Below are 16,527 nucleotides of genomic sequence, written 5' to 3'. Positions count from 1 at the left end.
TTCAAGCTTTGAGAATCTTCAAGCTTTGAGATTCTTATGTCTGTTCAGCCATAAGGAGGTCTGAATTTTGCCCAAGTGTTTACAATTAGCCCTTGTTTGAATCAAGATCTAGTTCTAAATGAAAAGACACTGGTGTGGTTTAGCGGTATGGGTTCCAGGTATGTAAAATAAGAGAAACCCTCAATTACATGCTGACATAATTGCTTAAAAGCTCAAAAGCCTTAAATGCACTTTGGGCTGTGTATTTTACTTCATTACAAGGTAGAAACTTCTTTTTCTGGTTCGTATTTTATGAAGGACAACAACGTACAGTTAAACATTCTATAAAGTAAGTTACTACTTGTCCCTACAAGCCAGTTCAGAAACTGTTTTAGCCCTTCATTTGGCTAAATGAATGCTGGATATAGCTTCTAATTTATTATTTTTTTTTAATTCAGCCATGTCACATCTTGGTTTTTCAACTTTCTCATCTCTGGTATTAATATCCAACCTCAATCTAATCAACATTTATGGGCATCACAGAAATTTAAAATATATATTTCTAAAACATTTTGCATACATAAAATTTCATCAAAGGGCTGAATAGTCTCTCTCTCTCTCTCTCTCTCTCTCTCTCTCTCTCTTTCTCTCTCTCTCTCCCTCTCTCTCTCATACACACACACACACACACACACACACACACATTATTTTCAAAGAGCATTTTCCATTTCATATTTTCAAATTCCTCAGCCTACAATAAGGGCTCATTCAGGAGGTGATGTCCCAGCTCAGAGAGAGTGCATATTGCAATTGCTTGTGCCTTCTAATTTGAATGACAAGAAGTAGACACTTCTTGTTATAGTCACTTCTGCGTCTGTAGCTCATCAGGACTGTAGTTTGCTGGAACTGTCTTGAAAATGGGAGGATTTGGTTAATTGTTGGTATGTCAAATAAATAAAGATGACCCAGGGAAGTCTAATCACCCGGCTTCTCTCAGCAATGTTGGACTTGCTAAGCTTCTTTTGTGCCCCCTGGCTATTATGGAAGGTGCATTTCAGAACCTGTCATAAGAGCCCCCACCTAGCATGGCCCTTCTGCATCGTTCCTTCCTCACCAGAAGCAGGCGTTGACAATGGAGTCTATTGCTGCCCTCAGATGTGACAGGAGTTTCGAGCATCCTTTCCACATTTTTGTAAATGGTAAAATAATAAAAGGATTGGCATACTTATATTTCAGAACGTACTTTTCCTGTGATAATTATACAAAATATTCCATGTGTAGAATTTGTGTAACAGATTTCTTTCATAGTTTCTGATCTCAGGATTCCAAAGAACTTTTCCCTCCTAAAGGATCTTGGTTCCTACAAGAAGTGTACTTCTTGTCTGTTTATCTGTGCCTCCGCCTTCCAGGCACAATGGGCAGGTAGAGATTCCTCCTACCTTAAGTTTTTTGTTTTCTTTTTAAAAAGAGAATCCAAAATAGGTTGGATACGATCACACATATGATCGTATGTGTTGTTATCAATTAAAAGAGTAATAACAGGAGCACTTTTATTTATTTTTTTTTGCCAAACAAGACCATACATTATATGAAAAATTCATCAAACAAAGAGAGTAGGTCCATGAGTGAGCCTGCTTTAATTGAATTGGTATTTATACAAGGTGACACCCTCTTTCACACCACCCACCTCCTCCCTGGATGACTCAGCCACTGAGGGAGAAGCCTCTGAACTGTTCATTAACAGAGTCAGGTAGAGGTGGAAACTATACTCAGTAAACTCCAGGCTCACAGAAGTTTCAGCCAGATCCACCTGGGGAAGTCACTGCCGGCTGTTGAGAAAAGAAGTGCTGGTTTTCTGCTCAAGAGCGGTAAGTGAAGTACATTTGCAAACATAAATTCGTATGCTTTAGTTGCATAACTGTCTCTGTCTGATGTGCCAATGATTAAAATGATAACTTATTGTATTAACTTTGTCTTTTTTTCCAAGTTAAATTTTGACAGTTTCCAATGGGCTGTTCTGCTGGTTGACAGCTCTGGTGTTCCTTGTTGTGATTTTAGATCACATTGCTTTCAACTTCCTGGCAATTTTACACAGGTACGAGCATCACAGAAATGAAAGTCTTTTTGAGTTTCTGTGTGGGAGCTATCAGCTGGTGAATCCTGTCGTATGTAAAGATAGTAAATTCTTTAAGTCAAGAACCAATACCCGCTGGTCTATTTTCTCAAGTGACTATGAAAATCTTTTTTAAAAAGACCTTTCTGTTTGCATAGATGATGTTTTTAGTGAAATGATGAACCCTATTATTTTATAGAGAATAAGTCATGTTTGTTTTTCTTGACTGCTAAAAACATCACAAGTCATTGAGCTGTGAGAGACTTGCCAAATTTCTTTCCCACTAAGAAAATCGCATTTCTTGCATGAATATACTAAGGAATGTGCAGGGTAGGGGTTAAATGGGGGTGGGTTGTTTCTCAAAGGGATTCGTGTACCAGCTTTTTATGTTATAGCCCGAGTTCTAACCTAAGAATCGATTAATATAAATGGGGGCAATTTTCAAATTCTCTTCATATCCTAGTCCTGAAAAACCAGTTTTGGAAGCCCTTTGATAACAATAGAAAAGTTATTTTAGCCAGGCTTTCCTTTATCATTAATAGCTCAGCTGACTTGTCTGACTCCTGTTTTTTCCTCTACCGTTTCCATTCCTGATACAGAGCTGCAGGATCAAACACAGAATAATTCGCAGTTTGCAACTAGCAGCTCTGTCCTTTAGAGCATTGTTTCCCACAGCCCACCCAGGCTCTGCATTAAGTTCCAGAGTTTTCATTGTTTCCCATTGGCTGACCAGGTCATATGCCATCTCAGAGAGGTTTAGAGTTCAATTCTCAAAGGTTTATTAAAGAGTTTTATAACTTAGCTTTCAAACATTTATAGTAATCAGAGAGCTAAAGTTTAATGTATGGATTATAATTTACGTTTCATGAAGTGTGATTAAATTTAAACCTGGCTTTCACTTCCACAGTTTATAATGCAAATATAGTCCTTCTGATATTGGCTCTACTCCAGTGTTTGAAGTATTGGAAAAATCAATTTAAGAAAATTGAGGTATGACATCAGTGAAAATTTTAGTAAAAAATTTGGTGGATTCTAAATGTCAGGATAGACAGAGAATGTAGATAAACAGGCCAGAATTTTTATCAAAATTTTAGCTTCATGTAAATCTTAGATCCAATTGATATAATTTTCAGTTGGAATGGATATAAGCTCATCTAGTCTAACTCATGAGTTTTCTAGAAGAGGACAACAAAACATATACATGTCAAGCAACTCACCAGGAGCAGAGTAACAGAACCAGAATGAGAAGCCAGATCAAATGACATTTGTCTTACTGAATTTCCTCAATGATTTTTCAAATTTCTGTCACATAAAATATCTAGTAGCAATAACTGAGCTTCCTTCTGGCTTTATAAATTGACTATAAATGATATGGAAATGAGAATTTTCTTACCCAGTGATACTTGAAAATGTTATTACAGTATGTATGATATAAATATGACATAATATGGTATATTTTTAATTTGTGGTTCATGGAGTCTTGTTATTTATTATATGAATGGGGGTTTAATCTCAGAAATGGTCAGCCCCTCTGTAGGAAGGTAATGTATGTATAGGTTGTGGTACACCAAACTGGGGACATACTCACCTCAACTACCATTTTGTAGGTGCTGCTTATCTGATTTCCTGTCTTCTCTAACCACTGAAAATTTTTTTTTCTTTTTTAAAAATTTACCTTTTGCCTCTTCACCCATGTCTCCCATCCACCACCTTGACCTCTGGCAATCACTGTTCCACTGTTCTGTGTATTTATGAGTTTTTGTTTTATTTTGTTGTTAGATTCCACATATAAATGATGTCATACAGTACTTGCCTTTCTCTGTCTAACTCATCTCACTTAGCATAATGTGATCAACGGCCATCCATGTTGTCACAAATGGCATGATAGCCTCCTTTCTCATGGCTTAACAATATTCCATTTCATATATATACCACATCTTTTTTAACCATTAATTTGTTCATAGGCATTTAGGTAGTTTCCATATCCTGGCTATTATGAATAGTGTTGTAATAAACATGGAAGTACATATATCTTCTATGTAATCCCGTTTTCATTTCCTTTGGGTATATACCCAGGAGTGGTATTGATGGATTGTAGGGTAGATCTATTTTTAATTTTTTGAGGACCCTCCATATTGTTTTCCAAAGCAGTTGGACCAATTTACATTCCTACCAACAATGCATAAGGGTTCTCTTTTCACCACATCTTTGCCAGCATCTGTTGTCTCTTGTATGCTTGATGTTAGCCATTCTAACAGGTGTGAGGTGATACCTCATTGTAGTTTTGGTTTGCATTTCCCTGATGATTAGTAATGTTAAACATCTTTTCATGTACCTGTTGGTGGCCATCTGTATGTCTTTGGAAAAATGTCTATTCAAATCTTCTGCTCATTTTTAAATCTGATTGTTTGGGGTGTTTTTGTTGTTGTTATTGTGGTTTACTATTGATTTGCATGAGTTCTTTATATATTTTGGATATTAGCCACTCGTCAGATATATGATTTGTAAGTATTTTTCCCGTTCCATAAGTTGCCTTTTTATTTTGTTGATAGCTTCTTTACCTATGCAGAAACTTTTTAGTTTGATGTAATCCCACTTGTTTATTTTGCTTTTGTTGTTTTTGCTTTTGGTATTAGATTCAAACAACCATAACCAAGACCTAAGTCAAGAAGCTTACTGCATACATTTTCTTCTAGGAGTTTTATGGTTTCAAGTCTTACTTTCAAATCTTTGATCAATTTTGAGTTAATTTTTCTGTATGGTGTAAAAGAGTGGTCCAGTTTCATTATTTTGTATATAGCTGTCTAGTTTTCCCAACACCATTTATTGAACAGACTACTTTTCTTTATTGTATATCTTGGCTTTTTTGTCATAAATTAATTGACCATATATGCATGGATTTATTTCTGGGCTCTCTATTCTGTTCCATTGATCTATGTGTCTGTTTTTATGCCAGTACCATATTATTTTAATAACTATAGTTTTGTAATATTGTTTAAAACATTACAAAGTGTGGTGCCTCCAGCTTTGTTCTTTATCAAGATTATTTTGGCTATTTGAGGGTTTTTTTTTTTGTGGTACCACACAAATTTTAGGATTTTTTTTTCTATTTCTTTGAAAAAATGCTATTGGAATATTTATTGAGATTGCATTGAATCTGTATGTTGCTTTGGGTGGTATGGATATTTAAAAATATTGATTCTTCCAATTCATGAGCACAGATATCTTTCCATTTACTTGTGTCTTTTTCAATTCCTTTCATTAATGTCTTATAATTTTCAATACATAGGGCTTTCACCTCTTTGGTTAAATTATTCCTATATATAGAGGGTGCCAAAAAATGTATACACATTTTAAGAAAGGAAAAAAAACTATATTAAAATTATGCTGATGGTAACCACTTTGAGCACCTCTTATAAATGAGAAGTCAAATGTGACTTGTATTCACCTTTTGTTATCAGTGTATATTGCGTATTACAATTTTAATACAGTATTTTCCTTTCTTAAAATGTGTATATATTTTTTGGCACCCTCTGTATTTTATTGTTTTTGATGAAGTTGTAAACAGGATTATTTTCTTTATTTTTCTTTCTGAGTATATTTTGTTAATATATAGAAACACAACAAATTTTTGTTTATTGATTTTGTATCCTACAACTTTACTGACTTTGTTTATTGGTTCTACCAGTTTTTTTTTTTTAAGGAGTTTTTAAGATTTTCTATGTGTAATGTCACATCCTCTACAAATAGTGACAGTTTTACTTCTTCCTTCTCAATTTGGATGCCTTTTATTTCTTTTTGTTGCTTAATTGCTGTGATTAGGACTTCCAATACTATGTTTAATAAAAGTGGTGAGAATGGACATCCTTGTCTTATTCCTGGTCTTAGAGGAAAGGCTTTCAGCTTTTCACCTGTGAGTATGAAGTTAAATGTCGGCTTGTCATATATATCCTTTATTATGTTAAGGTACGCTCCCTCTGTACCCACTTTGCTGACAGGGTGAGATATGGGTGTTAAATTTTGTCAAATGCTCTTGCTGCATCTGATGAGATAATCATATGATTTTTGTCTTTCATATTGTTAATGTGGTGTATCACATTGACTGCTTTGCAAATGTTGAGCGATTAAGTTTGCATTTTATGTTAGTTACTAAACTTTATAGAGATATAAGTCATCTTTTTATTGTGCTCATTAGTTGGAAAAGTGAATTTTATAGCTATCCATTAAAGACGACTGGCTTACTTCTAGACATGAGAACCAATAGTCCTGAGTACTCATTGTAATTGTATATTTGAAAGCTCTACAAATCTAAATAATTTATTTTGTGTTTCTAGACCCAATTTGCCTGGACTAAAATGTGATTAAGTTTCCTTTATATGGAACCTTCTGTTGGAAAGTGGTGAATGTAGATCACACTTTTTAAACTGGGATACACACATCCCGAGAGACTGTGGCAGCATTCCAGAAAATACACAGAAGCCACAAGATAAGCATAGTGTATCTGCATTGAGAACTAACTTTAGTTAAAATGTTTTGCCCTCCTGAAACTTTGCCCTATTCCCCACTCCTTCCCAGTGTTCTCTCTTTTGTCGTTAGGTAAAAGGTTGAAAGAAATTTATATAAAAAGAAGTGTAAGAGGCTGGAATCCAGGTAGACGTGGATTTAATCATGGTCCCACTTTGGCCAAGGGTAACTGTGGTGTGATCATGCTTATTTCACAGCACCAGCTGATAAAAAGAAAATTTAGGATTCTTACTGAATTACCCACACACACACACACACACACGCACACACAAACACACACACACACACAAAATAATACCATATGACATAATATGACATATATATGTATACATATTACATATATTACTATATATAACATAAACAACATATATATAACATATATATTACTATTTCACAACAGCACAAAGAAATGTAAAACATCAAGAAAAAAATTTTTGCAAGAAAAATGTGGGACTCAGATGAAGAAAATATAAAAGTTTACTGTAAGACATAAAGACTTTCTTGAGTAAAAGCATGTTTGTGTACTGTTCATGTATGGACAGATTGAATTTCATAAATGTCAGCTCTTCCCAAGCCATTAGATAGGATTTGTGCAATTCCAATCAAAAGTTCCAACAGAATATTTCTTTTGAACCAGAGAAAATAATTTTAATTTAATTTTAATTATCTGAAAGAGATGAATGAGTGAAAATAGCTAATAAAATTTCTACAAAGGAAATTAATGAGGGATGCTTACACTATATTAAAATGCATTATTAAAAAAAGAATAATTAAAAAAGTTTGTTTCTATTGCAAGAAACTAAAGATAGATTTCTGGAATAGAACAGACAGATATGAATCACATTCTAGGATATATTAGAATTTAATATGTGACAAAGAATCATATATCAACGGAAAAGGGGTTCACTCTACGATTATCAAGGTGAACCCATATGGACTAGAGTTTCCATGTAAAAATAAAATATATTTTAATAATTAGAAGAAAATGTGTAAATATTTAATTAATCTCATTTATCCAACAAATACTACTCTATAACTGATTATGTGTCAGATACTGTAATAGGTTTTAGAAATACAGCTGTGGAGAAGAGGGTCTTGATTACTACCCTCAAGATCTACAGTGTGTGTGTGTGTGTGTGTGTGTGTGTGTGTGTGCATGCACAGGCAATGTTGGGGGTGGGAAAAGAATATTCAGCCACACAAACAGGCAGTCTGTATGGAGAGGCACTCTTTGCTATTTGGACACTTAGGGCCCTCAACTCAGCTTGGGGAGGTGGGGGTAGGGCAGGCTGGGGATGGTGCCACTGCATGCTTCCGGAAAGATATGTAATGTATGACTTCAAATAGAAATATTTCCTAAAAAAGAAATTAAGAGGTGAAGGGAGCTCAGAAATATGAATGTTTTAGGCACAGGGCGTAGAGTGAGCACAATAGCTTAAAGGTGATAAAAAGGATGGAGCCTTCAAAGAACTGGAATGACTCGCCGTTGCTGAATAAAGCTAGAGTTTTAGTCAGGAATGGGTAGTGGAAAGAAATGAGGATGGAGAGTATGGACTTGTAAACCATATTAACAATTTGGACTTTATCCTGGTAGAAATAGAGCACCATTGAAGAGTTTTAAGCAAGGCGGTGACTACTTTGGCACCAGTGAGAATGGATTAGAAGAAAGTAAATCTAGAGCTGGGAAGCTGTTAAAAATAGTAAGATCATGGTAATTTGAACTGGTATCTTGGAAATAAAAAGAAATGCAAGCAAGAGATAGACAGATGTAGAGTTGTAGGATGTGATGATTGCTTGGATTGTAAGGTCAATAAGAAGTTTTCTGGACGGGCTACAGGGATTTTTAATGAATGGAAGAGTTCATAAGGGGAAAGACAGAGAATGCTAAATTGAAAGCTGCTGATAAAAAAAAAACTCAATTAGAAGCTAAACAAAAAACTGGAAAAGCATAAATAAATACTTCTGATAAATAAAAAAAAGACAGTAATAAGAAATTCACAGTAATAATCAATAGATAATTTACAAAATAAGAAATAATCAATAAAATTAGAAAATATGCAATTGAAGCAAAAAAATGATAACACTTTTACCTATGAAATTATTAAAGAGATTAATAAATGATCATTCTAGTGCTGGCAACTATATGGACACATATGCTGCTGGTGATTATAAAGTGACATAGGTTTATGGAAAGAAATTTGACAGTAGGGGATCAAGAACATTTTAGAAGTTATACCCATTGGCAAGTAATTTCACTTTTAAGGATCCATAGAAAGAAAATAATCAGAGATGTGTTCAATGATTTCGTATGGTTTTGTTACAAAGGACAGAGGAATTATATTATATTAATAGATACCTAGACCCATAAGTTGAAATATTCTATAGTTGCAGATGAAATAATAATTTAATTATTTTTAAGTGGCATTGAAATATGTGTATCAGTCAGATCTAATAGGTAAAGTAAAATCCTGAAAGAAAATAACAATGATAGATGAAGGTATCTGATTTTTGTTTTCTTTGTGCTTTCATGTGTTTTCCACATTATCTGTAATGAATATGTATTACTAATATAATGAGGATTATATATAAAATTGAGATAAAGAATGGCCACATGACAGAGCTGTTGTGAATATGGAATATGATAAGGTAGTTAAGGTAACTCACAGGTTTTGGCTTATAGTTTGTGGTCAAAATTTGGGTTTTCACTCATTTAACAAGTATTTTCAGCTAGAGCTGGAACTAGCTTGTGATAGATCATTTTTGTTAGATAGCCTTTTTATTAATGAATATTAGACCAATGTCTTCTGTAAAATGAAATAGATAACTGTCCCAGAGAGTAGGACACTTCGTGTTAAAACTTGTTGTTATCATTCTTCAGAAAAGAGAGATGGTAGAAACAAGGGTGGGTGAGGGCCTAATGTTAAAAACAAGAACCAACAGTAAGAAAAATTTTATAGTTGGTTATCAGACTCAGAAAATTGGTAGCGTATAGACCTCTGGCTGTCTAAAAGATTTCATTTGTGCTGTGTTCTGAACAGTTTCACCATCAATAAGCAAGTTTCCCAATGCTAAACTCAGACTGGGAGACCACGTGCCTAAAGAAATAGCCAATCTGCAAACATAGTAGCAGGTTAAATGAGTCTTTGCCTGATAACTTTTGTGTTTCCTTCTACACTGCATATTCAGACTAAACACAGACCATTAATTTAAATGGACTTGTTGACCTTTATAATTCATGAAACCCTGTTTATTTTCTCCTTACATAGTATGTCATGTTCTTTTAGGTGACAATCAGTTTGATGGTTTGTTTTATTTATCTTTCAGAGGATACTGCTTCTGTTTATTGGTTTATAATTATCAGGCCCCATTTATTCTTCTATTGAAAATGATTTAACAGAATTTGTCATTTTCAAATTTCTAGGGAGTTTTCCCTATTACCAACGAATCAAATAACTGAATTGGAATGAAACAGAATGATGGTACTTAGAAATAAGTCCAGTTGGCTGAATTGAAGTTACTAAGGTGGCATTATTCGGATGTTGAGTAGATCTGAAACTCAGGATAACCTCAGTCCCTGAAATAAGTAATTTATTTTAAAATGTTATAAAAATAAGATTTGCCTGCGTGTATTTTTTGATACTACAAATTTGAAAGGTTTGTAATCTCGAATACACTCAACAAAAGGCTATTTTTAACAAGGGCATAATTCACAGAGACATACACTGTTGATCCATTTCTAATAACAAGAAATATCTATGTATAAAAATATTGCTTATGTTTTGGGCAAGATGGAAAAAAGTTCCATTGTAGTAAAATCTCTGTGGAGTTAGAGGTTGATGAAATAGGAACTTGCACTTTAGCCATTTTAGATTGGAGTTCCTAGAAATGGTTCTGGGCCACCCAGTGTTTCTGGGGCTAGCCATGTCAGTGAGCAGAGAGTTACAGTGACAGGGCCAATAGGTTCTAAGGGGAAAAATTTAAAATAGAACAGATGGGGCTGAGGGAGGTTGTGCAGGAGATGTAGGAGAAACACACATAGATTTATTAAGAAACATTTTATTTTCCCACAATTCTGCTCATTTTCATTCAAACAATTTTATCACCTGAAAATAGAATACATTGTAGTTCCCTTTCTCATTTACCTTGCGTCAATGGACAGCGTGGGGCTAGGAAAGAGTATAAAATATTATCAAGCTCTCTAGTAGGGAGATAGATCCAGGGAAGGAGTCTAGTCAGGAATAGTACTAGACTACAACTCATGGCTTCAGCGTGGCCAGGGAGGGGTGAGGGTCAAGACTTACCTGCCCAGTGATGGTGGAGGAGTCATTCATTATTGCTGTTCCACCAGCTACTCTCCCATTATTTCCCATCTTGTGAAACTCCAAGGCATTTCCCTAAGTGTCTGTGTTGGCCATATCACGTGGTATTTTGAGCAACATATAGTATCATGTACTGAAAAGAGCCCCTGGTGCTGCGATCCTGTAGATCTAATTATAGTTCCTCATCCTGCCACTTACTGTGTGACTTTGGACAGATTATTTAATCGCTCTGAGTTTTGAATTCCTATAATTAAAGATAATAATACTCACCTAGAAAGAATTAAATAACATGCATAAAGCATGTGGCACAATCTAAAGCACATAGTAGAGACTCAACAAGTAATCCCTTTTGCTGAGAACATTGAACAAATAAGCATATTGCAAGAATACTGTCTTACTAATAAAAGAATCACAAAATCTTATATTTTGTAGACCATCATGGCCTTTTTAAACCTTCTAATCGCTCCACAATAGCTTCATAACTGGTAGAAAGAACATTAGGCTTGAGTAACTGAAATATGGAAAAACAATCTCCTGAACAAACTAGGAGATTTATTTTTCTCTTGCAAGGAGAAGTCCAGAGATAGATTAATCGAGGGCTATTGTGGCAGCTCTACGATACTGTTAAGAAACCAGTCTGCTCCTAACTTTGTGCTCTGCCATTCTTCATGTGTGACTTTAGTCCGTGTGGTTCGTCCATGGCCCCAAGATGGCTGCTCCTACCTTCTGCGTGGCATCCCTGTTTCACAGAAAGGGAAGGGTGAAGTGCAAAAGGACACGGGACTTTCATGGCAGAGGCAAAAAGATAAGACCAGGGTATCCCAGAGAAATCAAGTGGGTTTGTTGGAAACTATTTCTAGAAAATATATCAAAGACTCTAGGGTAGAGGTAGTGAGGTGTTATATGATATCCAAGGCTAGTGACTGGCAAAGAGAAAGATGTTAAGGGCCATGAGCCTATTTGGATGTGTTATCTCATTTGATTCTATTTAACAAGGCCTTCTGGAGAATGCCTAGCTACCAATGGCATAAAAATATCAGGCCCTCTAGCAGGATGTTGGATCTGATTAGAGCCAGCCCCAAATATAAGGTAAATAGGAGATACCTGCTTTTCTCTATACAACTCTCTGCAAGAAGTGCTGACAATCTGGAGTCCCAGCATAGAAGAAAAAATGAAGAGCTTCAAGCTAGAAAGCCTCAGGTTGAGTCCCAGTTTTGCCACTCATCAGCTACTCAAGATGACTCTGTTTCTGCATCTGTAAAATAGGGGTTCTACCACTCTTAAAATGTTGTGGAAACAAAATGAGATAAATTAGAAATTACTATAAAATCATTTGAAGTATTACTATGGATTGGACTCTCCTTGTTACTCAGCAGAGCCAAAAGGAAGGAGAATTGAGGTTAGGATACCAAGGAAAATCTGAAAAACAACATCCGTACAGAATCATACATATGTCATCTTTTAAGTCTGGCTTCTTTCATTTAGCATGTTTCAAGCTTCATCCATGTTGTGATATGTATCAGTACTTCATTCCTTTTTATTGCTGAGTAATATTCCCTTGTATGGATGTACCATTGTTATGAATCCATTCATTCTGATGGACGTTTGGGTTGTTTTTATTTTTTGGCTATTTTGAAAAATGTTGCTATGATCGTTCATGTACAAGTTTTTTTCTGTGGACATATGCCAAAGGCCTCTCAGAGAAGACAGCTGTGAGGGTTTATCTGCTACAATGATTCCTTGAGAGGCTGCCCTGCTTCTCCTGCTGCCAGGCACTGGGGGCAGAGGTCATGAGACTGCCAAAGATTTAAATGTCAAGAGTCAGGCAGACCCCTGCTGTTTGCTTTCCCTCTCTCACTTGAATGCCAAGGCACCAGTCTAGTCTTGCAAGGACTCATGCTGAGCATTATTTCTGGTTGCTAGGGAAGCAATTGGCTTTGGTTTAGAAGCCAGATTCTGCTTTTTATCACCTTTGGCATGCTGCATACTCTCCCTGAGCTTCAGGTGTCTTAACTGGGAGGTAAAGGTAATAATAGCTGCCTCCCAGAGTTTATTTGAGGATGAGCAACAATGCCCGTGAGGTAACCTGTTTAGAACAGGTGCTCAACTAATGGATATTTATGCTATTGGCAATTGCCCTGTGCAGTAGGACAATTGAAGGCAGAAGGGCCCACGCCAGAGACAGTGTGGCACACAGCTCTTGGAATGACTTAGCTATTTTAGAAATGTTTAAATCACTTTTCCCATCAGTACTCTATTAGTTTCTTAGGGCTGCCATGACAAAATACTACAGACTGGGTGGTTTAACAGAAATTTGTAGTCTTACAGCTGTGGAAGCTAGAAGTCCAAGGTCGAAGTGTTGCCAGGTTTGGATTCTTCTGAGACCCTCTTCTTGGCTTGCAGTTGGCCACCTTCTCTTTGCGGCTTGTATCGCCCTTTCTCTACGCACACATAGTGGGTGTCTCTTTGTGTAATCAAATTCCTCCTTTTATAAGGACATCAGTCACATTGGATTAGGGCCCACCCTAACAACCTCATTTAACTTAATCGCTCCTTAAAGATCCTATTTCCAAACAGTCACATCCCGAGGTATTGAGGTTAGGGCTTCAACATATGAATCTGGGGAGGGAGGGAAACACACGATTCAGCCCAGAACAAGACCATCAAGAGAATGTACTGTGCCCAGACACTGGGAATACAGAAAAGAAAGACTTGGGCCGTACCCACAGGAAACTCAATCTTTTGGGAGAGACAGACAATAAGCAGATAATTATACAATGCCTTTTCTCCATTCACCCTCCCCCACGTCTCACAACTGAATTTGCAGGCACTGCAAATGTAATAATAAATAGACATTCTGCAGTTTACCACCTCAGAATCCCAGTTCAATCAGCTTTGAACTTTCTAGGTCTTCACCGGCTTAGAGGAAAAGAATTTATTAGAGCCCATTTTTAGAAACAGGAAATAGATTAGCCAAGAACTCAGAGAAGCAGGGCCAGATGGAGGCGAAATGAACAATTGAGATTGAAGTTTGCCTTTAAGAGGCTTCTTTACCTCCCTTCCTGCCAAAGTTTTAGGAACCGCCAAACACAGCCAGCCAAGGGCTACCCAGACTCCCTGCTTGCCCAGCGGCCCAAATTCAAGACTGCTCCATTCCCTCCCCACACCTAACCACACCTCCCCTCTGTCTTTGCTCTTTGCTTTCCAAGGTGACAGAGCCATGAAGTTAAGAATTACTGAGCACCAACTGTGTGTTGGGCAATAATTAGACACTTTACATACATCATCTAATTTGATCCTCAAAACAGTTCAATTTCATCTCCATTTACAGATGAGGGAACTGCGCTATAATATATCCAAGGTGATACAGTCAGTAAAGAGCATGCGTTAAATGCAGACCTTTCTAACTTCTAAAAACCTTTAGACTCCCGGCTGTCTCGGTTGAGTGAAGAGCTGCGGGTCTCTGTGAAGATAAAGCCTTGATCGATGGCTCTGGTTGGCAGTCTTAGGTTGGATTCCTTAGAAGCAGGGCCTGCGGGGGTCTCTGACTTACTGAGGGTATGATCTCAGAAGAAAAAAGAGAAAGGGAAGCAGGAAGGGGAGTCAGAAAGGAGCTGAGCAGGATGTGCTCTCTGCTGGTCTAGCTTCAGCCTGACACCCGGCTGATCTCTGACATACAAATCACCTGCCTACCTTGAGGCAAGAAATTGACTTTTTTCTCCTGAATCTGTTAGTCACTGGCTATGGATTGTGGGGCTAAAGGCAGTTCCCCTGAGGAGGGGCAGCCTGTGCCCATGGCTCCCGAGCACCACACTGGTAAAGGGGGTCTGTTCTAGGCCTCCGCTTTCCCACTGACTCTATGGCCATTTCACTCTGAAAGAAGACTTTCGGGAAAACAATGCCTTGCTCCAAAGGAAAGTGTCTTTACCACTTCAGATCCTATGACAAGGTATTGTAGGAAACATTTTGGCATCAGAAGGTGGGAGATGGGGCCGTTTAGAGACCCTAAGTTATGCCTATAAACTGCTGTCTGATAACACTACCTTAAGTCCAAATAACATTTATAGTTTAACAAAGCAATTTTGGTGTACATGATTCATTGGCTCATCACAACCACCTCACAGAGCAGATGGCCATTTTTATCATCCCCTTCTTACAGTGAGAGTAAGTGGTTCAATTACAGAATGTGGATGTGATCAAACTGGGCCTAGAACTTACTTCTGATGGGAGATCTAAGACCCCTCCAACATGCCATACACTGTCTGGGTAGATGAACTCTTCAAAAAAACACCCCACCCGCGGTGACCAGGCATAGCTGCTTGCCCAAGAATTTTCCAGTTGTAAAACTGAAACTCTCGCACTCAGGGAAACCCAGAGCTGGGGCTGACTTATCCATTAAGCAGAAAAGGACCACAATACCTGTAGAAGCCCATGAAAGCATTCTAATTTTAATTCCTTTTACCAGCAGAAGAAAAGAATGAATATAACAATCATGAATATATAATAGTGAAACTAGCCTGGATTATTATTCATCTAGATGCTAACACAGTCATAAGTATAATTTTTATGTGTGTGTGTGTGTGTGTGTGTCTAAGGATGAAGCCTACAAAAGCAAAAGTGGATTCACGAAGGCATAATGCAGCCCTGGAAACCCAATCATTTCCAGGGACTGTGGGTCGCCTTAACCCCTCAACAATTTAAATATAGTGGTTGATCATGGCTAAGAAACTTTGGACTTTCCCATGCAGAGGTTACCTAAAATCATCAGTGTTTCCCGAATCTGTGATTTCCATGCTTCTGGTTGCGTCCCTTCTAATCACACATTAGTTGCCAGAGTTCACATCGGCTTCCCCGGAGAAGGAGCCGATGCGCCCTTCTGAGGCCACTGCAGATTGTAGGGTCAATTCCATATCTCTGTCTCCTTACTGACCCCACCAGACATTTATCTTACTCATCTCTTTGTCTCCAACTCCTGGCTCAGTGTCAGGCATAACACAGGTAATCAGTGCATATTGATTGATTGAATAACTGAATTAACTAGTGGCCTGATTCAGCCAATTAATTGCTTGTTCTATAATATTGGGGACACTAAACACTTTGGGCCTTAAGTTTCTTGATTTGTAAAATGAACACATTGGGATAGATGAACTCTTGGGTTCTTGGGGGCACTTTATGTCATGTATTCATTATATAAGGTCCTGTGCCTTTGTCAATGTCATTGAAAAATGTGTCTCATTAGCAATTGAAGAGTTACGTGTAGATTCTTAGAGTCATTGTTGTGTTTTTCCCACCCCTATTTTCCTTTCAGATCTGTATTGGAAGGCAGCATGTCTAACTTAACCTTCAGAAAAACATCTCCCACAGGAAATGGTAATGTAGATGATACTTCCCTTACTCAGAAAACTTAAAAATCTGGGGAAAATAACTTACAGTTCCTAATTATTTTATATAGATATTGAATGCATAGAAGCAACAGTCTAATTTAATTAGCACTGCTAAGTTTAGACTTAAAAATGTAAGAGTGCAACAGCTTTTACTCATGTAATTGCAATTCAAAAAATTTTAACTAAAATCCATAAAAATGTCCTGTGT

The 16,527-nt window shown here is 37.0% G+C and overlaps 1 protein-coding gene across 22 annotated transcripts in view; it reads left to right on the top strand.

The window, feature by feature from the left end:
- The first annotated feature begins 1,395 nt into the window (after positions 1-1,395).
- Positions 1,396-16,527, top strand: part of SCEL (sciellin) — a 103,663-nt gene continuing 88,531 nt past the window's right edge. For 7 of the 22 annotated variants that reach the window (XM_081045944.1, XM_081045945.1, XM_081045939.1 and 4 more), the window contains exons 1-2: positions 1,436-1,847; positions 16,244-16,305. In XM_081045944.1, coding sequence (XP_080902070.1) covers positions 16,263-16,305 — 43 coding nt within the window. In that variant the 5' untranslated portion in view covers positions 1,436-1,847; positions 16,244-16,262. Of the gene's footprint in view, positions 1,848-1,966; positions 2,075-16,243; positions 16,306-16,527 lie in introns of those variants that run through there. The other 15 variants (XM_081045950.1, XM_081045948.1, XM_081045946.1 and 12 more) reach the window with 8 other exon arrangements.

Source organism: Rhinolophus hipposideros, assembly GCF_964194185.1.
Source record: "Rhinolophus hipposideros genome assembly, chromosome: 4".
Classification (NCBI taxonomy): Eukaryota; Metazoa; Chordata; class Mammalia; order Chiroptera; family Rhinolophidae; genus Rhinolophus; species Rhinolophus hipposideros.
The sequence above is the reverse complement of the archived record's forward strand: the minus strand, read 5'-3'. Positions and strand labels throughout refer to the sequence as shown.